Below are 25,519 nucleotides of genomic sequence, written 5' to 3'. Positions count from 1 at the left end.
CTTCATCTGCCCTTTCTTCCATGGAATCAATACCTACTTTTGCACACCTGTGCAAAGCCAGGTTCAGGCTGGCCTCCGCCAGACCATACTGCCCACGATGCAGGGAGGCACATGACTGGGCCCATCCCGACTTCTGTGTAGGATAGCACTTGGTCCTGCCACACCAAGTCGGGGTACAGACTGCACATGAGGGGTGATTCAGAGGAGCAGCTGTGAACACACTTAAGGGCACAGATCCCACCATGCCAAGCTGGGGAGAAGCCAGCTCCTCTATTTGGCAGATAGACCATTCTCAATAACAGCAAGACTGCCCCAGGCTAGAGCACAGGGTCAAGGCCAAGTGGAAGTAGAGTCATAACATGGGTTTTTAAAATCAGATGAATAGTCTTTACAAATTCCATCCAAATCTTTCAGAAAGGGACAAACACAACAGTGACCCCACTCTTGTCTCCACCCAATCTGTCCAAGCTGAATGAAGAACAATCTTATACAGATAAAAGAGGATAGAGAAAACTCCTTCTGTGGGTCTAGCATCACCTTCAGGATGGCAGAGGTCCCTAGGTGGGTTCCCTTGTCCCTCTTCAAAATGAGGACAGCTGGGTTTGGGTTTATGATCCTATTCTTGACTCCCAAAGACCATCCTAAGAGTAAGACAAGCCCTCTGAAGGGCAAGGACCTGGGGAAGCAGGAAGGGAGCTGCTGGGGGGAGCGGGCATGTCACCAGCTGAGGATGCAGAGCGGGAAGACAAGCTGCGGGTGAGTATGTTTTGGTGGAGAGACATTACCTTCACCTGGGAGTGAGGATTTAGGAGGAGGTTCACACACCTGTGTTGATGCGAGGGCCCTGGTTTCCTATCAAGTCTTACTTTATGGGTAGCACCGAGTTTTCCTATTAATCAGGGCAATTAAAAGAAATAAAGTGATCCTTCCTAGGTTCTCTTGAAATACACACATGAAGCAATTCCACCAAACACAGTGTCAAACCTGTCCTCCAGAAGGGGGCCTTCTCTCTTTGGGGGAGTCTGTATGTCGTGGCCCAAGCAGCAGGCAGAGGCTTTAACCCACTGAGCCAACTAAGCTACCCCCCTGGGGGAGTCTGTAATGAGAAAGGGCTTGGCCAGTTGTGCGAGTCCCTATCAGCTCTGACAGACCCGGTCCTGACCCAGGGCCAGGCAGGCCGCAGGATTTTGGGTGTGTGTGAGAGCGTATACAGAAACTGTCACGCCCATACCCCACATACCATGACAGGGTGGAGCCATTTGTTGTCCGTACCTTAATCTTTTCATCATTTTCAGAAATACTATGCTTTGACAGTGCTGGGTCCCTAAGGACGCAGCCCAGAAATGCTCAGCCTACCTAAAGGGCACCTTTCCAACAACAGTTCCCCTTATCTGCCCCTCACATCTGGGGATCCAACCACAGCCATGAATAATATTTATTTCCTTAGGGGAAGCAAAGGTCATGTCTAGCTGTGCCTGATTTCCAAGCTTGTCTCCACAAGCCTATACCACCCACTCCTATTACCCTCTCTTGGCGGTTTGTCAAATTGCACAACGTGGTCAGGGAATTGGGTTCATAATGAGTTATTAGAGCGCTACTTTCCAAAGACATAGTAGAGAAAACAACACTCAATATGGTCTTGAACAACGTTTAATCTCTGATGTTTCAGAAGACACTTCAGGATCTTGAAGGGCCTGAGGGTTGAGCCTTTGACGATGACTGCTGATCCTGAGGGCGCCGTGTGAGGCCGGCGGCACGCAGCCTGGGATGAGAAGCCAGGGTCCCCGCTCTGTTACCGGATGGCAGAGTGACCACGGAGGAGTCGCTTCCCTTCCCCAGCAGTGTGGGACACGAGAGTTTCGCTCTAAGATTCCCTCCAGCTCTGATATTCTGTGAATAACTAGCAGAGAATGGACTGAGTTTCCTTCCCACAGAAACGGACAAAACTGCAAGCAGTGGCCAGTAGCGGAGACAAGGGCCTCAAATAGGTCTTTGGTATTTATAAAGCCTCAGGACTTAGACTCCCATCTCCGCGTTGGCCCAGCTCTGGGGTCAGTCATGTGCCAGCCGAGGTAGGGAGCAGGAGATTAGGAATAGCAGAGTCAGGGACCACTGCACGGTTTACGACTATAAATTCGCCAGGCCCACGACGAGGATCCTCTCCCGGGGAGGCGTGCTGGGTGGTCACTTACCCTGCCTTCTCAGGCCAGCCAGAGCTCTCGGGCTCCCAGTTACCTGAGAGTTTTAGTTACAGGGATGTGTCCTGTCCTCGGGACTGGGGACAGTGCGAAGGCTGTGGGGGAGGAGGTGACAAAGCTACTCCTGGCCCCCATCCAGAAGTTCAGAACCGAGAGAGGGAACCTGCAAGGTAGGAGCCAGTCTCCTCCCATGCGGGGATTCTGGGCAACCCGCATTTCAAACGACCCCGCATTTGCCTAATGTCCCTGTCCCCTCAGTTCTGGCCGGGCTGAACCCTACCCAGTGTAAGAAAATCTCCAACACAAGCAGAACTCTGAGCAATGACTCCTTGTGTCATATAAATAGCTTCAGTGATATATACAGCCTATAGTACACACACACACACACACACACACACACACGCACACACTGTCTTGTGGAAATCATCTTCAGGATGACCTGGGCAGGCACTCACTGACACAACCACTCTGATCATAAACGTATGCGTATGCCTGGAATCCCAACTCTCCCTCCCCTTCGCCTCAGAGAGAGGAGCGCCCTGGGAAGAAGCCTACTGGTGCCCGAGCCCTGAGCTGTTGGGTGGAAAGGCTCCGAGCCTCCTCTTGTAAGGCAGGGGCTGAGGCGGGGGCTGTGGGGCCCTGCTGGCGGCCAGTGACTACTCCTTCAACAGTCCCAGCTTCTTCAGAGCTTCCCTTCGGTGCTCATCAGGGACGCCTTTTGGGGAGATCTTGACGCTGACGTAGGCGGGTCGAGGCAGCTTGTCGCGGCTCTGTCCTTGGTAGGACAGGTGCTTGGTGCTCTGCTCCTGCTCCAGGTCGGCCAACTTGCCCACCTGGATGCCTGCGAAGTCCTTCCCGGTGCCCAGGGAGGCAGGGCGGGGCCGCGAGTTACGCAAGACATTAGGAGACATCTTGTCCAAGAGGGAGGCTTTGCCCAGAGAGGTGCTGGTTTTGGGGCTGGGGTCTCTCTCAGCCGAGAGGTAGCTGCTTAGCCCCACGCCTGAGCGCTCCAGAGTGTTGGACTTGAAGTTCATCTGTCTCAGGCCGGGGATGTTGCTCTCCTGGAGAGTCAGCCCCGAGTCTGGCTTTGGCCGAGTCAGGGGCCTACTTACCCCGGGGACCTGAGGGATAGGAACTGGCATGGACTTGGCAGCTGGAACCTTCCCTGGAGTGGGTTCCTGGGCAGGAATCAAAACCTTGCCTGGGGGAGACCCCTGAGCTGAAGTGGGAGTCGGAGCCTTCCCTGGAGAAGGTCCCCGCACCGGGGCCGGGCCGGGAGCCTTTCCTCCCGCAGGCAGGGCGGCCGTGCCCTGCGCAGGGGCGGCAGGTGGATCCCGGAGGGGGGCCGGGGGGCGGGTGGAGCTGGTGCGTTTGCTGAAGTGGGGGCTGGGCTCATCCTGGTCCTGGGGTAGCCCCAGCTTCTCCAGGGCTTCTCGGCGTGCTTTCTTCTGCTCCTGCAGCGAGGACGAGGCTGGGCTGGGGTCCCCGGGGCCGGCCTCTGAGTGGCGGGCCAGCCAGTTCTGGGGCTCGCTGTGGAAACTGCTCCGACTGCTCTTCAGAACGATGTTGGGTGGCAGCTTCCGGGGCTTGGAGGCTGTGAGGGGGGCCAGCTGGGCACTGGGGTCCCCCCCTGATGGGACGGGAGTGTCTTCAGCTCTCACATTCTGAGACGTGGCAGGAGGAGGCCGAGGCTGCCCTGGTCCCCCCGTCGAGCCTTTCTCGTTGGCGTTTTGGGACATGGCCCCTGAGGCAGTCTCCTTTCTCTCCTGGGGGCTGAGCGATGGGTGGCTCTGCTGCCCGGGCCCCAGGGGCAGGCGGCCTCGCTCGCGGGGCTCTGGCTGGGGCGGCGGGATGGGCACTGCGGCCAAGTCCAGGGCAGGCGGCTGGGGGCCGGCCCGAGCCTGGCTGGGCTCACTGCTTTGGCCAACCAGCTCTTTCTTAGGCTCTGGGACAAGCCGCTCTGGTTCCCCCGGGCTGTGGCTTTTAGTCTGAGTGGTGCCTTTGCTGAGGTTCTGGTTGCTGCCGATGTGGATATTTCTGGGGAGGCTATAGGAGCCAGACCTGAGGCCCAGGCCTTGGGGCTCAGGCAGATGGGTTGAGCTGGGCTGAGTCCCTCTCCTTGGCTCTGGTGCTTGTTGAACGATCTTCTCCCCTGGATATCCTGTGAGGGTCCAGGAGAACAGGCAAAGAAGAGTAGACAGAGGTGAGAACCCTGCTGCCCAGGGCAAAGCAAATACTTCCTGAACTCCGATCTCCACTTAGCAATGGGTTTTGTTTTTTGTTGATTCTTTGCTCTTAAAGGGACCATATGGCTGCCTGGATATCATTTACACCGACAGATAGACACTAAGCAGATTCCCTACAACCAAGGATTAATTTTTCATGATGGTTGGGGAAATAGCAGCCTCACACAACTCCATGTCCTTGCCTCGAGCTCTTCCTAACCGTCCTTAGAAACACCAGGGTGGGGGAAGATTCAGGACAGCCCCTCTGGCTACCCCGGGGCGCCCAGCTACGGAGTCCAGGGGAAGCCCTGAACATGAACAGCATTGACAGCCGATGTGCTCTTGATTTGACCACACTTCTGCCTTCCTCCACCTTCACTTTCTTTTTTCTTTTTCTTTTCTAAGACTTTATTTATTTATTTGAGAGGAGGGGGAGAGCATGAGCCAGGGGGAGAGGCAGAAGGAGAGGGAGAAACAGACTCCCCATTGAGCAGGAAGCCAGACACGGGTCTTGAGCCAGGACCCTGGGATCCTGACCTGAGCAGAAGGCAGATGTTAACTGACTGAGCCCCCCACGTGCCCCCACCTTCACTTTCTATAAGCACCTGAATGCTTCTGTGATGCCGCAGCTGTCCCCACACCCGAGGGTGACATGGGCTCTTCCTTCCAGCAAGCTGGGCAGGTGCACCAGGCCCACTGCGCCAGGGAATCAGTCTCAGGGAGCAGTGAAGTCCTTGCCCCCATCTACTGCTCTATCTCCACAGAGGGTCTAATACACTTTCAATCAATATTTGCTAAATGAAAGAGTACGTGGTTGCAGTCCCGATACCAGTGGGGCTGTCCTCAGGAGTGAAGTACCCCCCTCGCTCTGGGATATATGGCCACACTGTGTGTCATCCTGTTCCCCTTCTCCGGAGCCTCAATATCGCTGGCTTTCCACACTCTCTCACGAGAGCCTCGAGGTGCCAGCCACTGAAGCTAAGGGAGCCCTTCCCTCTTATCTCTTGCAACCTGAGCCTCCTGGATCATCCAGATTAGCTCTCCAGACTCACTTAGTGTCCCCAGAGCAACCACACACGACTCCCCGAGTCCCTCCCCCACTTCTGCGGTCATGTCTCTTCAATATTTCAGTGTGAGAGAATGGGAGCTGGTCAAACTCTTTTCCCTCCCAGGCCTCTGATACTTCATAGAAAGACAGAGGAAGTTGGCTTGTCAGCAGTCCCTTCTCCTCTCCAGGACAAGACCTTAATTGTAGCCAGGAGCACGGAGAGGAGGGCTGTTGTTCCTTCTGCCTGTGACCCTTAGAGCAGAGGGCAAACAAGGTGCAGAGCAGCCATAAAGATGTCCTGGTTTTCTGGGTTTGCGAGACGTGCCGCCCCAGACGGTCTCTCTTACCCTGGGGAGCAGGCTGGGTTATGGGCAGTGCTCGGAGACCTTGGGGAGCTGCGTCTTGCTCAGACTCGTCAGTAGACAGTCCACTGTCAGCCTCAGTGTCCAGTGAGCCGATGGTCTCCTCCAGGAAAAGCAGACACTCTTTCTCTTCAGCGGACAGGAAGTCGTAGCTGCTGTCACTCTGGAATGAGGCGTGGAGGACAGAGAAGGAGAGGGAGCTGTGAGAGGGAGCTCCACAGAAACTGGTGGGGCTGAGAACCACCCTGTGTCCTGAAGGAATGCTGAAGAGCTGGAAACCCTTCCGAGAGGCTTCTCTGCAAACGTGCAGGAATTGCCTCCTGAAATTGCAGGCATGGACAGGGCAGAGGCTGCCGAGCTGTTGGCCCGCAAGCACCCAGGGCTGGGCAGCTAGATGGCAATGACCTTTTTGGCCCAGTCCTGGGTGGAAGGATGAGGGGGACAGGATCAGAAGCAGTCCCAGGTTCTAATTCCAATTCCTCTGTGTGGCCTGTGTCAAGCATTTTCACTTTGTGTGTCTCCGATTTAGTCCTAAATTATATGGACAACAAAATGATTTGACCTTAAACTTGAATGGTATTGTTTTTAACTTTTCAAAGGACTTTTGCCTATTTGATCTGGTATGTCAAGGACAGTACGAGGACAAACAAGAAACCGCAGCCAACCACTGGCTGTCAGGCCAATGAGAACAGTGGTATGACAAGCCACAGATACATTTACTAAATAATTTACACTTGACTTTGAAATGCATTCCATACAGGATTTTTTCCTTTGTGTATTTACTTTCTTGATGGCATTTGGTTCTGGCTAACATTCAAATAAGTGTGTGTTTCTTAAGCAAATATTAACTTGAAGGGGGGAGGGGGGAGAGACTGGATGAGTATGGGAGGAAGAGAAAGCAACTTAGTGTGAAATATCAAGTAGATATTGAAGTAAATAATTGTCATGATGAAAAAGCACATGAGATATTTGGAAAAAAGTGTTATGGCCATTTTAAATGGTTATTGCTTGTGTTCTCCAAGGCTGGCAAGATCCAGAGAATAGCCGCTCTCTAAAGTTGAAGGTTGAAGGGAAAACCAAAAGGGCAAATGAAAATGTAAGAAATTTGGCTTGAGTCCCTTCCTGGCATGTATCTCAACTCTCTTCCTAATACTTGAGATACTTCAGAGTTATATATTCCCCAGACCCATTTAGATGGCTGGGGAAGATTTTGAGACAGCTCTAAATATACCCTGGGAGTTGGTTGTTGGAATAACCCTATCAGTTCCCTGGCACAAAAGGGAGGCTTACATGTCAAAGGAGGCCCCGCCTATAGCCCTTGGAAGCCCTGAGGTCGATTCCAGGGGCTCCCTGAACAAAATCTTCTTTACTGCCCTTTACTTCCTAAAATAGCCTTGCCAAAGAGAAGCCAACTCTGAACTTCTCCTTTGTGGATGATACACTTTAATCTCTGCCACGTTCTGTGTCCATAACTGCTCATGTTGGCCTCAGCCTAACAGAAACAGAAAGATGTCTCTGGGGTCCCATCATCTCAGGTAAAAAAGAAATGATATACAAATTGTCTGCACTTTGGAGTGTGTGTGTGTGTGTGTGTGTGTGTGTGTGCTGCTTTCTCTACTCAATTTTTACATATCAAAACTCACGGGCTATATTAAACATCCTTGACATTTGGTAGAGATCTTTATAATCCTTAAATTTTCAAGTACCTGTATAGGCTGTAAAGCAATAAAGTATAAATTCTCAAGGGTCATTATGTATGTGGCGAACACCAAGAGCAAAGGAACGCTTACACTGGGAGGGATGGGGGACTACGCTCTTTCACACCGGCCTTACAGCAACTGACATATAAATTCATTCCCAGAAAAATTACAATTTACCACACGGCACTCACTGTGAAGCACAGTGACTTTGGAAGATTCTGAATCTCTGCTCAGAGAGATAGGCTATTCCTTTTCTACACAGACGCGTGTGCGAAGTGCTTTATGTGCAGGTCGTGTACTCTCCCCGAGAACCCCACGAATTCCTACATTAGCCCCACCCTAAAACCGAGGAGACTGAAGCTTACAGAAATTAAGTAATTTGCCCAAGGCCATTTGGCTTATTGGTGGAGAATTCAGACCTGCTTGGCTCCAGAACCCAGGCTCCTAATTGTTCTCTTTGATCTTTGTGAAAGGAATGCAGCCTGCTGCAGGGGACTTCGGGGATACCAGGGGACTTCGGGGATACCAGGGGACTTCGGGGATACCAGTGCTCCCGGGATCAACCGTCCGTCCTTTCCGCCAGGACCTCAGATCCCCGGCCCTGGCTCTCACCTCGGCTTAGCCCCCAATGAATGAAAACTGGGAGCAAGTCTCATCTGTCCTCCTGCTCTTTGGCGCGGTCCCACCCCATCCTCTAGAAAAGTAGGGTGACTCAGAGGCAGAAATGCCAACTGGTGTGATTCACTCCCTGACGAGGCAGACGAAAGCGGAGGGGCAGTGAGGCCGGGCGGTGGGCAGGGCAGGGTGGGGAGGGGCAGGCGTGCAGAGAGCGGGCCAGGCCGCAGCGCTGAGAGTACGTACAGATCCAGAGCGGGTGGACGCGGCGCTCATGATGCTGTCACAGCTGCCGATGCGGGTCGCGGGTTCCGAGCCGGGCCCCGCTGGCCACAGCTCGCTCTGGGGCATCGCCCGAAGCAAGGTGCGGGGGGCGGTGAAAGGGGCTCCCAGAGGGGAAGCGAAGGGAAGTGGAGAATGTCCCAAGCCGGGCCTGAAAAGAGAAGAATCGAAGCCACGTGTGAGCCGAGATGAGGCTCTCTGGCAAGGCTCTGCCCGGGCCCTGGAGCAGCGTGGCGGCAGGGTCGCCAAGCAAGCAGAGAGCTGGAAGGGGCCGTGGACAGCCGTCCCGCAAACCTCCCAGCCTGCGTGGAAGGACACAGAAGCGGGCTCGGACACGTGCAGGAGGGTGGACTTCGCGGAGGTGGGGAGGGCGGGGCGGGGCGGGGGGAGCAGTCTAGTCGGAAGGGAGATTCCATCACGTCTCCTAGTGGCCTTCTTTCTCTGAATCAGGGGGCTTACCCTACATTTCCATTATTACGAACAATAATAAATAGTAAGGGGCCAATAGCATGGGTTCTGGAGGTAGTCAGATCTGGATTCAAATCCCACTTCCACCATTTCCGGTTATGTGACCTGAGGCAAATTACTCCTTGACTCGGTTTTTCTCATTAAAGCGGGCGAATGTAGGGTTAAATGACAGCAGTTAGCACAGCTTAGTTGGTAGTAAATACTCAGTGAATAAGATAAGAACTAACGGTGCTCTTGTAATAAGAAAAAGACAAGATTCATCTAGGATCAAAATAAATTGAAGTTAGGCAACAAGAGTTTAGAAAAGGTTTTGGGTTCAATGGAAGAGAAGGAACAGGGCCCTCAATAAATACCAACCACATAGGGTTGTCACGAATATATACTGATATACTCCACATAAAACACACTGTGCAGTAACTGTGACCCAACACCCTCCCCCCGCAACAGCCACCATCAATCACCTCCCTGGTCTGGGAGGCCCACACGGGAGCCCAGAGGCCGACACAAACCCAGTTTCCCTCTTGCGCACCACCCCTCTGATGTTGCGCTTATTTCCCGTGAGGTTTCCTAACCTTTGTCAAATGAACAAGAGAAATGACCTGCGTAGCTTCCTCCTGACTCCAGCTCGCAGGGGGAAAAAACGTTTCAAATTCACTGTACCAATAGTAACAGCAAAGGAAGGCAGTACCATCTTCCTTCTGAAAATCTCAAGGTCTGGAAAGGCCAGAGGCGACTCTCCTATGTTAAAATGAAATCCTGGAGGAATTAAGTATAAAAGACAGTTGCAAGGTCACATTGAGAGTTTGGGGAGAGCTAGCGTCGGAATCCAGTTTGCCTGGTTCTGAGTCTGTATTTTTCCTGTGACACCATGCTGAATTTGTAACCACCTTTCCTACCCTCCCAATACCAGGTAAAATGTCCTAGGACCTGGGGTTTGGATCCCAGAGAGGTTGTCCCTTTGGCCTCTGCCAATAACTGCTTCCAGTGCCAAGTCAGGTTTGGGCTGTGCTGGGTGAGTCAGCCTGCCAACCTGTAGAGCCGATAAGCACGTGGCCTCGTGGAGCTCCTCTCCTGCTCCGGGGGAGGCTTGCAAGCGGGACAGGTAGGGAGGGGCAGGACAATGGGGAAAGAAGAGGAAAAAATCCCAGTGAGCCAGGCACATGGAGTTCGTAAGAGTCCAGACCCTCTCAGGAGCTAGAGATGGGACCAGAGGGGACAGAAACGCCAAAGAAGCCCAGCCTCAACATTGGGCAAGGTAGTCCTTCAGGTTTCTTCATGAGGTTACTTTCCCAATCCCCAGAACTCCAAAGAAACAGAAACATGAGAAATCATGTGGTTGGAGTTCAGTCACCTCAGCTATCTGCTCCATTCATGACTGTCTAGATCCAGAATGTACTAACTCATTCTTAACATTCTGTAGGGCTGAGGCCATTACAGCCAAAGAGATCCATTTCTCATAAGCCTAGGCACACAGAAGGCACTCAAAAAATGCTGGACAAATAAACTTGTCATCTGTTCTAGTAACTATTGAGTTAAGCTGTCTGAAGGTCTCTCTTTTTTTTTTTTTTTTTTTTTGGCTTTTACCCTATTACTATAAACTCTTATGTATTTTGTTTCCCTGAGGATATATGGCTCAATGGAATTGGGACAATGCTTCAGTTAAACTAACATTTATGAGCACCTAAGAAGCATGGGGCAAGCAAAACTTATAAGACAAAGGCATTGTTTCCAAGCAGTCAGTGTAAATCCAAGGGTCTAGTTTTTGGCTCTAGTTTTCTTAAAAAATTTCTGTAAAATTGTTATTATTAATTATTAACACTGTACTAATCACTGTAGGTAATATAATATTCTCTGTGAATGGGTGACCAGATGTTGCCTCTTCTTTTCAAAGACAATTACTACCCTTGTTCTTCTAAGTACCCTTCAGACTGTATAGCAGCTTGCTAGCCTCTTCTTCCTCCCTGGAACCTATCACACTCACATTTTGGAACTAAGTAGCTGGAAGTAACTGAAGTAGCTGGAAGAGAGAGAAACAATATGAACAGCACTGCTTCAAAAACACATCCCACGTATTGCTTATAAAGTGCTCTCAGGGGCACTTGGCTCAGTTGGTTAATCGTCTGCCTTTGGCTCAAGTCATGATCCCAGGGTCCTGGGATCGAACCCCGCATGGGGCTCCCTGCTCAGTGGGGAGTCTCCTTCTCCCTCTCCCTCTGCCCCTGCCCCTACCCATGCCTGTGCTCTCTGTCAAATGAATAAATACAATATTTTTAAAAAATACAGTGCTTTCAGATATGCTAATGAGATCTTCAAAATAGCCTGATAATTAAGGCAAGGTGCGGTATTTTCTTCTCTGACAGATGAGAAATCCGGGGCTCCTTCCACTTCCCCTTCCAAAGGGAAGCAGGGGGTGACCTATAACGGCACAGGCAGGGCCGCCTGTGGATCCCGGCCCCTCCAGGGATGCAAGAGGGCCATGGACCTAAAGAAGGCTCACTGGGCACCCCTGACTAAACACTAAAAGCCCTAACATCACCCTTCTCCTTCTACTTCACACCTTAAACCCTCAAAATCATCTATTCTGCTTTAGGCTTCCAGGCCAGCTTCTTGCCCCCATGACCGATATTTCCAGAATAAACAAATGACACCAAACGCCACTGCCACTGAAGATCATGTCATCAGGCACGATGGGGTCCCTGCAGAGTGGAATCTGAACCCGAAACCAAGGCCGAATGAGCCCTCGGGCCTTTGCATCTTATCTCCAGGCCTCATTTTCTGACCCAAAGAGTCGGAACCTTGAGAGATCCTCTTCGCCCCGCCCTTCCACTCTCCCTCGTCACTTCAGCCTGACCTGGATGCTGCATTTCCTTACCAACTTTACAATCTTGAAACTTGGGGACTCTTTCAGGGCAGCCATCGAAACCTGAGGTATTCCTACCTGATAAGAAGCCTGAGAAACAAGCAAAACACTCAAGGTGAGAGTTTGGTATCTTTTAACCCTTGACCTCTTTGGGGGGATTGGAGGGGAGACGGAAATGGGTTATGAAATATGCGCAGCCTATAGTCAGGGCCACCCGTGCAAAAGCACATTAAACATTAACTACGCCACTGAAACCAGCCAACTCTTAGAGGAGAGTAAATAGAGAGCATGTGGAGCTCTGGCGTGGGTGGGGGGAGGGGCGCGCAGGGCTCCAGGCCCGTTCCTGTTTGGCCTCTCCGTACCTTCTAAGCAGGCCCAAGGCCCCCTTGTCGCCCTCCTCCCATGAGCCCACCCCCATAGCTTTCAAGAGTTCACCTTCTCTCCCCACTAGTCGAAGAGATTTCCTATTTCTCTCAGACCATGTGTCTTTCTTTGCTGACTATCCAGAAATATGCCTCGGGCTGGGGAACATCCTAAGAAAACTGCCGGGAGGACTAAAAGTTGCACTGTGCGTACAGGCTTCTCCATGAGCACGTGGCCAGGTTTCTGAGTGTGTTTAGTCAACGTTATAATCTGTTGCACAGGTTTGAGGCAAAGGGTGCATCGACCTCTCTTCTGCACAGAAGAGCTTTGCTGGACACTGCGGGTTATCTTATCACTGACAAGTTCACCATGGATGGCAGCCCTCAGTCAGTGAGGCTGGTGGGCTGGTTCAGTGGTGTGGGCTCAGCTAAAACTGAGAAATGCAGTTGCCGGGACTGGAGACCCAGCACATTTGCTCAGGGCTGGCGGGTGCCAGACCCTGGGAGCCTGGCATGGGGGTCTTCCCACTTCGCTTTTTCCTGTGGCAAGAGGAAAAGAGGTGAAGTTAGGGACCACCTAACTTAACACCCCCCTGCCCAAAGTGGATAATGGAGGGCTGACTTGCTACTCTGACCTCGGCTGAAGGCAGCTGCTTAACCCACTGAGCCACCCAGGCGCCCCCGACTTGCTACTCTGACCTCGGCTGAAGGCAGCTGCTTAACCCACTGAGCCACCCAGGCGCCCCCGACTTGCTACTCTGAATTGACTTCGACATCCAGCTCCCTTGGGCAGGTAACCGGCCATGCATACTCTCAGCTGGGAACACCTGGAGGAAAACAGAGCCAAGCCACCACAGTGGTCTGGTTCTTCTGTGGACTCTGCCACCCTACTTTGGCCAGAGCCCACTGAGAACTCCTACCAGTTTCGAGGTATGACCGTGAAATCCTAATGTGGGTTGGGTCCTGGCACAGCCCAGTGAGTGGCTGTTTGCCAATCTCTGTGTCTAACAGCAGGCTAAGTCAGAACATTAACTGAGTTGAAGCCAAATAAACTCAACTTTGCAACTAGATTATCCGTGGGTTTTCCAAAGATGAACTGGCAGTCTGAGTTGGAGTTTTCTGAGCCTCACATCCCCTTACAAACAACCCAGCACAGCTCATACCCTCCATGCTTGTCCACAGAGAGCTCATTATCACGCTACCATTACTGAACACACACACACACACACACTGCACCCTTTATTTAAATAAAGATAGACACTGAGTTGATAAGGCCAGGGGAAAATTTCCTGTTAGAAATGCAATGGAGAAACTAAGGCACTTTTCTCCCCTGGGTGATCCCCCATTTTGACTCCCTGTACTCTAACAATTCCTTTCCAAAATCACAACTCAATTTCAATTGCTCAGAGATGGAAATTTCCAGAACAAAACTACGTTATTTTCTTCTTGTCTGTAAGATACGCTTACCCAACCGAAATAGGCAGATGAAACAAATGTGCATCCCAGCCCTGGTCTCCACAAAAACATTCCAATCTTAAGAAGCCATCAGCCTGCTCTGACCCCAGACTGGGTTCACAGAGCTGAGGAACAGAAAGGAAAGCCTCCTGGCTGGGGTGTACAGGGCTCCCCACAACCCTGTGGCTCTGACTTCCCACGAAGCACCCCTTCTTGATGCAGAATAAGCAATAGTTGGTAAGTCATTAACTCACCTTCCCTGGATGAGGGGCTGAAGAGAGGAAAGAAATACCCTTTTATTTCAAAGGGCAGAGACGGAGACAGAGACTCCTTCCCCTGCCTTCCACTGTTTTCTTCTTTTGACCTCCTCCAGACTTACCTGGACAGGTAAATGCTTCATCTGTGCGGCCCCACCCCACCCTGCCACTGACTCACAGCCAATCCCAGCCTTCCCTCCCTACTTCTCATTCCAGCTGTTTCTGCAGGGAGGGTGGGGGGTGGGGGAGTGGGCAGGGCGGGGCTGGTCTCACGTAGCCAATCATCTCTTGCCCCCCTCTTCCCCTGGTTACAGCCAATAAAGAAAATAAAAAAGAGAGAAATAGGAAGGCTGGAAGGAGAAGAGACACATTTGGGCTCAGACTGGAAGAGGAGAGTTGGCAGGAAGGGAGTAGGCAAAAGATATTATTTAAAATTTTCAGTATGAAGAAACACAGACAGGCAGTATGCTTTTCTTTGTGTCTGTTTGAAACTTGATTTTCTATCTAGAGCTGCTTTCCTTTACTTGAAGTAAGTATTCCCCTGAATTCTCTAAGTTAAGATCCACTGTGGCCAGTTTTGTTAGTAGCTTTTCTAGCTGTTCAGAAGCACTTTCGTCATCAAGCCTTTTACTCGCAGCTCTTAATACTAGCAGCTCTGCTCAGGACTGCTGGAAAAGGTGTCCACGCCCGCCGGAGCTGAGACACCCTTGCCCCACTGCTTGGTGATGACCTTCTTAACCTCATTTATTTCTGGGGGGCATGAAACCATTTTCTTCCCCAAGAGGCCCCCAAGCTGATGAAAAAGTGACTGGACAGCCTCAAAGGAGGGAACATGCATGCTGTCATTTGGGTCTCTGGTCTCTTTTAGCTGTGCCTGGAAGATAGCAATGAATACGAAGACATAAAAACAAAATAAGCTCCCAACCAGTGTAGCAACCTGTCTCCTTCCATAGGCAGGCTTTTTGCATCTGCTGTTAAAACAACCAGAAGGGAGTAGAGAGAAGGGAGTAGGTGGAAGAAATCATTGCTTTCAGGAAAAAACCGCTCTCCAGGTATGGAGGCCACTTTTACCAGATAGGACTTTTGCCTGGAAGCTGGGTTGTCCCGGGTAGAGGTTATCCTTGAGACCTGAAAGGGCAGGAAGAAAAACTAAAATCAAAGCACATAATAATCGCCAACATTTATTGAGCTCTTGCTGTGTACTAGGCATTACGCTGTGCTAAGCATTTTTATGCATCATTTCATTTAATCTTTATTTCAACTTTAAAAGGCAGGCACTATTAATATACAAATTTTAGAGGGAGGTGAAATAACTTGGACAAGATCACTAGCTAGGAGGTAGCAGAGCAGTATGACGTCAAGCTTGCCATGCTCAGTATGATGCCAGATCGCCTCTGTTTTGGAGAAATTCCCAAGTCGGAAATGTGAAATACACAGGTAATTTGCAGGTCTAACAATTAGATTAATCCTTTCCCATCTCATTTCCGTCTTGTAGCTATTCATATCTCAATTAACAAGATGACACATGCTTTTCATCTTTTCTCTTCCTGTGATCACGGTTGGGTAGGAAATACGAAGTGCAGTGATCCTGGAGCCAAGACAGAGAAGAAATGGGGCAGGACTCGTGAGGAGGAAGGAGGAAGCCTGGGATAACCAAGTACCCTATCAGCAGCATACGGGTAATAAGCTGACTGAGCATTGAAGGGTGGTGACCTCTCTTGGTGGTGTGTCACTCAAAGATGTTTGATGTCATAGTTGTAACAAAACAGAAACTCCAGCCACATCAGCAGGAGTTCAGTGCAGCTGGAGTTACACCTGTGGATGGAATCACTGCAGTTGATCCAGCTTTGTAGGTGTAGATTTGAACATTTGCTGGAAAAATGAATCTGACTTATGAGCATTAACTTCAAAGATGATAGTGGGCACAGTCTTGTTTGTGAACAAGCAACAGTTTTTCAGTTTATAATAAAATCAGTATAATCAGGAAGGGCTCCTATCTTTTCACAGGCAGAACTAGGGACATAGACAAAATGATTGTTCTGTCCCTCTCTATCCTTTAAGACATCCATCTCTTGTTGAAAATGACGAAATATCTCAGATACCCTGGCATAACAAACACCAATGTACAACACCCAGTTGAAGAAATGAAACATCACAGTTGAAGTTACTTACAAGCTTTTCCCCTCCCTTCCCTCCTACCTCCTCAAAACACACACATACACCCCCGCTGAAAGGAACCACTATCCTGAATTTGATGTTCTTCATTCCCCATATCTTTAAATGTTTTACCCTGGGATCTTTTTTGCTTTGCTTTTTTTGTTTTTGCTTGGAAAAACAAGTTCCTAAAGGTTCCAAGAGAATTGGAAAGGAGGCGTGGACGAGGGGAAAGACAGGCCTTCCAAAATCAGAAACACTTGGAAGACTAAGGCTCCACAGTGGATGTAGGTCATCATACGAGGAGGAAAGTGTCCTTGCCTTTTGTATATGCATTCCTGCTTGATGACCTGACTGTGAAAACTAATTACAGTCCAGTTCACCGGACTCATCTATGGCCTCCCTCCTTCTCCATCCTGTATGCTGTTGTGGTAAAGTCCTCTCCTTGACTGACAGAGGCTAGTGTATGATTTCCTTCCTCAGGACAGGACAACCTCCTACTGAGGCATCTTATTCCCCGGCCCAAGAGCATTTTTCCTACACACACACACACACACACACACACACACACACACACACACTACTTCAAAACCAAAATGTACCACTATCATTGGTTAATCTTTCATCTTTTGGTCCCTTATAAAGTTGAGCTCTCTATAAAATAGCTGTAGACCTCCATTCTAACGATTCATGATACTTATTCATTCATATTATAGTCACATCCGGTGTCTTTCTTTTCCTTTTCCTCTCCAAAGGAAAGATAAAGGGACTTTGAACATATGTTGTCGCCAACCTTAAGAAACAAGGGGTTCCCGCTATGTTCACGGTATCGAGCATGATCTTATATGCTGGGTCCGAGTGTTTGTCCAACACTTCAGGGGAAGGGGAGGTTTTATTCCTCAACTGGTAGCAAGAGCTTGCTTTGAAGAGAGAACAGCTAGGGAAGGGAAGGATTCAGATGAGGGTGATGATAATTTGGCTATAACCATGGAATTGATAGGCCATATTAAGACATCAAAGAGACCACCAAGTTCTCACCAAAGTGGTACAAGGGTTAAACCTAAAATGATTAGAGGGGAACTAAAGGGTGTAATTAAGTGGGTTTGGATGAAGAAATTCTGAAATTAGTCATTAAGTAGTTTTTGGTAGTAGATTTTTTTTCTTTCTTTCCTGAGATCAGTGTCTCTTTGGCCCACCTACCATGGAAATTTGAAGGATTCAGCAGTCCTTTGCCTTCTAGTGCTAATGAAAATTTGAGATCTGAGACCACCTATTAGGATCAGAGAGTTTTGTAAGTAATGCCAAATCCTAACATGTTCAAAATTGAGCTCATCTTGTCCCGCCCACCCCAAACATGTCCCCATTTCCCTTTCCCCATGCCAGCTAATTGCATCGCCATAGTCTCACCCAGACTCCGTGCTTCATAGCAATCCTCCCCTATCTCCTGTGAGATTATTCCAGCTCTTCCTCCTCTGTATTCTGCTTCAGGACTCCACTAGTTATGGGATCGTGGACCATTGAAGATGTGAAGAAACTACAGGAAGGTCTTGTTTCACATCTTTCATCTTATAGATGGATTTATAGATTATCTGAGTTGTTGATCCTCTCAGTACTTTGATGCATTTTCATAGCATTCAGGATTAAATTCAAAGTCCCCACGTGACATAGAAAGACCTTCATAAGAAGGCTCTACATGTTTCTCCTCTCACATATTCATCCATATTATTTATTACAGTCACATCTGATGTTTCTGAAACTGCCATGCTTTCATGTTTCTGGGCCTTTGCACATGCCATACCCTCTGCTTGCACCCATTCCTATGATGGCCTCCTGGCTTAGTCTTATCCTTCTTTCAAGTTTCAACTCAAGTACCTCCTTCTTTTGGAATGGAATGGTAGGTGCTGCTTCACTGTAGTCCTAATACAGCATATACATCTCCGAATTTAATCCACTAGGATGTAACTGTCCTTTTTTTCTCCCTGTAAAATTTGAATTCATGAAGAACATCAGATATTTCTGAATAGAACTCCTCTGTTGTATTATAGGTGTTATACAGTAATGCCAAAACTGATGATGAAGTTTTTGGCAGCTGAAGTCCTTTACTAAAGAAAATTGCCCTAAAAACTTCATTTTTGGAGATCGTTTTGGTAGACAAGTCAGTTACTGCCACAATTTTGCTTATTATTTTTTCCATATCTTGTCTTTTGACATACTATTACCCTGTGTCTTCCCATTCCCATCACATTTACAAACCTGCTTTCCTTTGTACCCATTTTCTTCTTCTCTTTTGGTATAACAAAGAAGATGTTTTTCTGATAAAGCCCCATCATCCGTGTGTGCTCTGGATCTCATCTCACAAACTCTATCCTTGCATTCCTCTCTCTTACATCATCTTTTTTTTTTTTTAAGAATTTATTTATTTATGTGACAGAGAGACAGCCAGTGAGAGAGGGAACACAAGCAGGGGGAGTGGGAGAGGAAGAAGCAGGCTCCCGGCGGAGGAGCCTGATGTGGGGCTCGATCCCAGAGCACCGGGATCACGCCCTGAGCTGAAGGCAGACGCTTAACAACTGCACCACCCAGGCGCCCCTCTTACATCATCTTTTTAACCTTTCTACTAAAGTAATGCCCATCGGGGGGTTCCTAGGTGACTCAGTTGGTTAAGCGTCTGCCTTCGGCTCAGGTCATGATCTCAGGGACCTGGGATCATGGAGCCCCGTGCTGGGCTCCCTGCTCAGTAGGAAGTCTGCTTTTCCCTCTCCCTCTGCTCCTCCCCCCTGCTTGTGCTCTTTCTCTCGTTCTCTATCAAATAAATAAAATCTTTTTAAAAAGTTACAAAAATAAAAATGCTCATCAGCATTTGAATATACAACACTTAAATGTAGTGTTTCTGGAGCCAAACTGTCTGGTTTGATTCTCTGCTTCTTCATGTTAATAAATGCTTTTGACAGGTGGGCTCTGAGATATACTGTTTACTTTTCCTTTTCGACTTATCTTTTTTGTCCTTCCATTCTTGCCCACTGTGTAGGTCTCCTCTCAATACTTTCAAATATAGTAGTATACCATGAGTTTCATCGTGAAGAAACATTTTCCAGAGCATTCTGATTTACTTCCATCTGGATAGGTTTATCTCTAGCCTGTTGCATGGCTGTCATTTTCGTATCTGTCTTCATCATCCTACTGGGAAAAATCCTTCCACCTCTTTCTTTTGTTGGATTAACTGGATCTCATATCTTCCTCTTTCCTGAGTTAGCTCTCTCTCACTTTGGTAGAACATGTTTTCCAGTAGTTTCCTGAGAAAGAGCATAAGATCATACATTTCTGAAGTGTCAATATTCTAGTCACACATTTGATTGATAGTTTGTCAGGGTATAGAATTTTAGATTAATGTCTGCTAGCTTTCAGTGTTGCTATTGCAAAGCCCAAAGCATCTGTGATTCTAAATTTAAGGCTTTCTCTTTGTTTTCCGTATTCTGAGTTTTCATAATGATGTGTTTTCGAGTGAGTGTATATTCTAGGTACTCAGTAAATCCAGTCTGGAAACTCATGACATTCAGTTCTGGGGTATTTTCTTGAATTATTTTCTTCGATGAATTCCTACTATCCATTTCCTCTCTCTCTCTCTTTGTCATTGTTTCTTTGGGAACTTCTGTTATTTGAATGTTACTGGACAACCTCCTGGACCTCAACCTCTTTGTTTTGCTGAGATTTCTTAACATTTATCTACAACTTTCTATTGCATTTTCAATTTCCAAGAATTATCGTTTGTTCTCTGAATTTTTATGACATTTTCTCCAGTTTCATTGATGCAAAATCTTCTTATTACTTTAAGAATAGATATGTAAATATAATGTTAGTGTTTCTCTGCCTCTATAGTCTATTTTCTCCAAGTTACTTTTCTTTTCCTGTTTGTTTTGGCTTATGTATTTCTTATTAAAGAATATTATCAGATGTCTGATGATTCTTGGCTAGTCACTCATATTTAAGAATTTGTCAACAAAAAGCTAATTAAATTTTGAGGCACTGCTGGGACTGGTTGACTGTAGACTTTGCTACAGAGTGATCTCATAGGACCATTTGGTTGGAAAATCTTTGACGCCAGGATCTTTAGTATCAAAATGGTCCGTTTGGAATCCTCAGAGAGGAGTTTTCCAAGTTCCTTCCTGGAGGGCATAATTCTGGCAGCTGGCATTCTTGGGGCCCAGTGGCACAGGAAGGTTATTGCTCTCAGCATCTAGTGTATAAAAACATCACTCCATCCCCTTAGCTTTAGTACAGAGATGCTATTTACCCGGAGAGGGGATATAGCAAGCAAGCTCTTAATTGCTCTGAGTGGGAGAGAAGATCTGAGAGGTCTTACTGTTTCTTACCCAGACTCTTCACCCATCTTCCTGATTTTTTTCCCACCTGTTTCGGGGGTACTAATGCCACCAATTCTTAAATTTTTTATGGGGATCTCCATGGAATAAGTAGGGTTGCTGGCTTAGGATCAGCTTTTTCTTTTTTTTTCCTTTTTTTTTTTTTTAAGATTTTATTTATTTATTTGACAGAGAGAGGGACAGCCAGCGAGAGAGGGAACACAAGCAGGGGGAGTGGGAGAGGAAGAAGCAGACTTCCCAGCAGAGCAGGGAGCCTGATGTGGGGCTCGATCCCAGGACTCTGGGATCACGCCCTGGGCCGAAAGCAGACACTTAATGACTGAGCCACCCAGGTGCCCCAGGATCAGCTTTTTCAAATCTGCTAGGTCAGTTAATATTCATCCAATTTCTGGCTAGCTTCCAAAATGTTGTTGCTATTTTTTATACCACCATCTCTTTGTCTTTTGAGTTTATGCCTTTCAATAAATCTCATAGAGTTACTGTGAAGATTACATGAGATAATATGTGAAAAATCCTCACAACATTGTAAGCACTCAACAAATGCTATTATGATTATTGCCGTCATCACTTCAATAGGTTACTGCAGCAGCTTCCTGCTAACTGGTCCTCCACTTCCATTCTTGCCCCCTTCAATCCATTCTCCACAGAGCAGTTGAAAGAACTTGAGAGAAACATAAACCTGATGCTTTCCTTAATATGCTATAATGTCCTCCCAGTTACCTTAGGATAACTTTATTTTTAATTTTTATTTAATTTTTTATTTTTTAGAGAGAGAGAGAAAGTGTGAGTTGTGGGGAGAGAAAGCTGACTCTATGTACAGCACAGTGGCTGACATAGGGCTCGATCTCACAACCCAGAGATCATGACCTGAGCCACAATCAAGAGTTGGATACTTAAACAACTGAGCCACCCAGGCTCCCAAGGATAACTTTATTCTTAAGTTACATATTGATTCCATTCATTCATATGTTCATTCATCCAAATATGTAACGAATATCCACTATGTTTCCAGTACTTTGTTAGGTGCTGAGAATACAATGGTAATAAGGGAGAACGGTCCCTGCCCTCATGGACAAACTATTTGGGGACACATACAAAATGAAGGCAAATAAAACATGGTGAGTATGTATTCAGGTAAGTGCTTAATATAGCTTATCGATGATGCAAATCTGGATCCTTGCTCACTTCTAAAAACTTCATCTAATGTCCCTCTTGTCCTGTTTATCACATTATGGCCAGACTGGCCTGGAAAATGTTTCATTTCCTCCTGCAATATAGGGTTTGCAAATGCTGTACCCCTTACTTGAAATGCTCCTCTTACTCTTCAAATGACTAACTCCTATTCATGCTTCAGGTTTCAACTTAGTCACTTTCTCAAAAAGACCTTCCAGATTCAGCACTTTTAATTAGACTCTCCCCCCCCATTATTCTCCTCATAACACCTGTATTTCTAATTCTTACTAGCATTGTTTGTGTCCCCCCAACCCATGTATACCCAGCACCTAGGGCAGTTCCTGAAACTTAGCATTCAAATATGCTTATTGAATGAATGACGATCCTTGTCAAATCCTAAGGCATTTGACAGCACACAAGAAAGAGCTCAATAGGGCTTGTTAAATTAAACCGCTTAGCAATTTATCACAGATAAATTATGACTTTAGCTGCTTCTAGCCAAATCCAAGATCATTTTCTCAGTCTTCATTGTTAGAGATTAAAAGTAAGAAAAATAAGGCTGGATCATAAAGTCTGGATCTAATGGGAAGGGTCACTTTGGCAGAAGGTCAACATAATTCAGAATGTGTTCCATAGTTTTGTTGGTTTAAAACCTTGATCAGTTTACTCCATAATATTCAAGCTCCAAGAGAAGTAATTCAAGCCAATAAAATTCCTAAGAGAAAGACTTATCAATTCCAATGCAAGAGAGTTGGGTCGTAATAGAAGAAAGTTTGGAATTCTAATAGGTGTAATGTCCCATGTACAATTAGGATGAGAAATTTTTTTAAGATTTTATTTTTATTTATTTGACAGAGAGACAGCCAGCGAGAGAGGAAACATAAGCAGGGGGAGTGGGAGAAGAAGAAGCAGGCTCCCAGCGTAGGAGCCCGACGTGGGGCTCGATCCCAGAACGCTGGGATCACGCCCTGAGCCAAAGGCAGACACTTAACGACTGAGCCACCCAGGCGCCCCAGGATGAGTAATTTTGTGAAATATCCTATATAATAGACTCTAAAAAATTACTCTTATTCCAGATGAGATTGGGCACGTTCAGGGTGGTATGGCTAGAGACAATTATTCTTATTCCATAAGGGACACATTTTCTACTTAATTCAATATAAATATCCAACAGAATTGAAACAAATTGCGCCAGAAGTAATCATGGTTACTTGAAAAAGTCCTTCTTCCTTCTGGACTATTTAAAATAAACACTGACAAATTCTTATTACATCCCCCCACCATTGATGACAGAAAAATTGTATTATTACATCATTTTCTTCATACCTGATATTTCCAAGATTTCCCCTCCTCCTTCCCCTTTTTTAAAATACAGATTTTATGGCAGCTGTTTCTTGATTATCATGTGAAAGGTGTTGCTGAGGACTTCCATACCCTGTAACATTGGACTAGGTAATTTAGACAAACTGCCCTTGCTGAAGCTGTGGGGATTTAAAATATAGTGAAGAATTTGAAGAATTGCCAGGCTGGGAACAGGATGAGGATAGAAGTCAGGTATGAGGCACACAACATTTGGGACAACTTTCCCCCTGGAGATATTTCTCTATTCCAGAATGAGTGGCTGAGATCCTCAGCGGTGCTTTTCACAGCTTCCCATAAGCAGGGGATCAGGGATTGGAATCTGGGATCCACCAAGGGGTGGGATGTAGTGAACCAACCTTGCTGTACGTTGGGAACTCAGAGAGCTGCCCTGGAGGAGTGAGCATGAACTCTTTCGACACTAGCTCTGCTGGACTTACTGTTGTGCTGATGTCTCTATGCTCTACTTTATGAGCCAGTTAAGGGATTATCGGGAATAATTTTGTCCATACTTTGTATTTAACTTCAGCATTGACTGAAGTAAGCCTCAGTAAGCTTCAGACTTCAAATTCACAGCTTTCAACCCACTGCAATTCTTCAGTTGCAGGGTTTTAGAACATGGCCGAGTCACTGTGGCACCTGCTCTAAGGTCCTAAGATTCACTAATGAAGCCCATCAGTTGAATGCAGAGAAATGCCATCAAGTAAGATCAGAAAACTCTTCTTGGTGTAGAAGGAATTTTAGAGGACAGAAAGGCAGAGAAGCAGTTAAGAGAGAGGCAGTCACAAAAGCAGAGAAAGGATTTGTTCTAGGCTTGTTGCTCACGAATTCTTGACTTTTTTTTTTAACTCACACATAGGGAAATCATAACTTTAGTGAGCTTAGGGAAATATGTTCATGATACCCTGGCACTTGATTCCATCAGATAAATACCCTCAAAATTATCTATAAATACAACAGAGACAAAGGCAATCCATGTTAGAACAAATTTTTTAAATAGGAAAAGTATTTGAGATGCTTACGTTTCCATTTTTGAACCTCTCATTTTCGGCTTAGAGATAGAGTAAGATAAGCACAGTATATACTACTGCCAAGCAGGGGGGTCCTGCTCTGCAGCCTCTGTTGGGTTACTAAATAACAGTACAAGTCCCTCCTTTCTAAACACTAATGGGACGGTAAAGAGGAAAAAACAAAACAGAGAAAAATTGTTTTTCCCCTAGGGAAGAAGTTCTTTTTGTAACTTTCTATGTATTTCATAACTAGCCCTTGCAACAAAATTTTCAAGATATCGGGGACCTAATGACTCTTAGCTCTATTTCTCACAACGCAGGAGGCTGTCTCACAAGTTTTTCATTACGTTTTACATGTAAAACCCTTATCCAAACCCCCAATGCAACGTGACTAAGGTAGTATACATTAATACTATTGCTTCCTTTTTTTCTAGATCTTTTAACTATTAAAATGCAACTGTTTCTGTGGCCCAAGTCACATCACTCTGTTGGGATAGACTTCGAGTTAAAATATTATTGCTATTTCTTTCACATCAACTTCAGAGCCAGGTTTTACCTGTGCTGGACTCACGTAACAGACTGTTTTAGAACTTCAGGGCAGGGCTTCACATTTATGAATACTCAATCCTGCAATTTTTCAGCCTGTTTAGTTTTGAATTGTCATTCATTGTACTATCAATCTCTTCTGGATACACACACACACACACACGATTTTATTTATGGGAGAGAGAGAGAGAGCATGAGCAGGGGGGAGTGGCAGGGAGAGGGAGAAGCAAGCTCCCTGCTGAGCAGAGTCCCACGTGGGCTCCATCCCAGGACCCTGGGATCATGGGCTGAGCCTAAGGAAGACGTTTAGCCAACTGAGCCATCCAAGCACCCCTCTTCTGGATTTATATTATCTGTCAATTTAATAACAGTCTTTAAGTAGTGGATGAAAAGGGATTGCATGAGCCCAAGGACATAGGACTGACCTAAGTCATCAGTAGTCTCTGGAAGTTGATATGGACTCACTTAAACAACTGTGGTTATAACGGTTGTTCTCAAACTTTATCATGCATCAGAATCAGAACAGATTGTTGGCCTCATTTATTTCAGATTTCTGAGAATTTGCATTTCTAACAAGTTCCTAGGTAATATGATGAGCACATTTTAAGAAGCATTACTTTACGGGTACTGTTAATTGTTCAACAAGCTGCCATCACACAGCCCATGAGATTCCACACAGACCTTTTAATGAGGTTTTTGGCTTGACTTATTCTTAGGTTGGATTTATGCTGACCACACCCCCCCCCCCCAGTGTGTTTTGTGCACAAACTGATTAGATTACATCATGGTTCCACTTCCAGAATTTTTAAGCTTCAATGAGAAGGAAAGGATAAGTAGTTCAAGTTAAGACTTTAAACTCTGGTCAATTCTGGTAACTCCAGTGTTGTTTCAAATAAGATTAGAGTTCTCCCACAGAGATGTTGCAGTATCCAAACAGATCTAAGTTCACGTAGATCTTAGTCTATTATAAACGGAAAGGTACCATTTAGCCTTCCCACAATTACTCAGCAACAGACATGACTTTATACCTTTCGGGAGCTGACCGCGTACCAGAAAATTTGGAGCC

General features: G+C 46.9%; 1 protein-coding gene across 1 annotated transcript; it reads right to left on the bottom strand.

Moving 5' to 3' along the window:
- Positions 1-1,634: 1,634 nt before the first annotated feature.
- CUNH1orf116 (chromosome unknown C1orf116 homolog) lies at positions 1,635-13,979 on the bottom strand. Its single transcript, XM_026480736.3, has 4 exons — positions 13,830-13,979; positions 8,395-8,581; positions 5,819-5,996; positions 1,635-4,359 (listed from the first exon to the last, which is right to left on the bottom strand). The coding sequence occupies exons 2-4, from the start codon at positions 8,497-8,499 to the stop codon at positions 2,855-2,857; spliced, it is 1,788 nt and encodes a 595-aa protein (XP_026336521.1). The 5' UTR covers positions 8,500-8,581; positions 13,830-13,979; the 3' UTR covers positions 1,635-2,854.
- Between the last annotated feature and the right edge of the window lie 11,540 nt (positions 13,980-25,519).

Source organism: Ursus arctos, unplaced genomic scaffold (genome assembly GCF_023065955.2).
Source record: "Ursus arctos isolate Adak ecotype North America unplaced genomic scaffold, UrsArc2.0 scaffold_2, whole genome shotgun sequence".
NCBI lineage: Eukaryota > Metazoa > Chordata > Mammalia > Carnivora > Ursidae > Ursus > Ursus arctos.
Note: the sequence above shows the minus strand (reverse complement) of the source record. Positions and strands in the feature narration are given on the sequence as shown.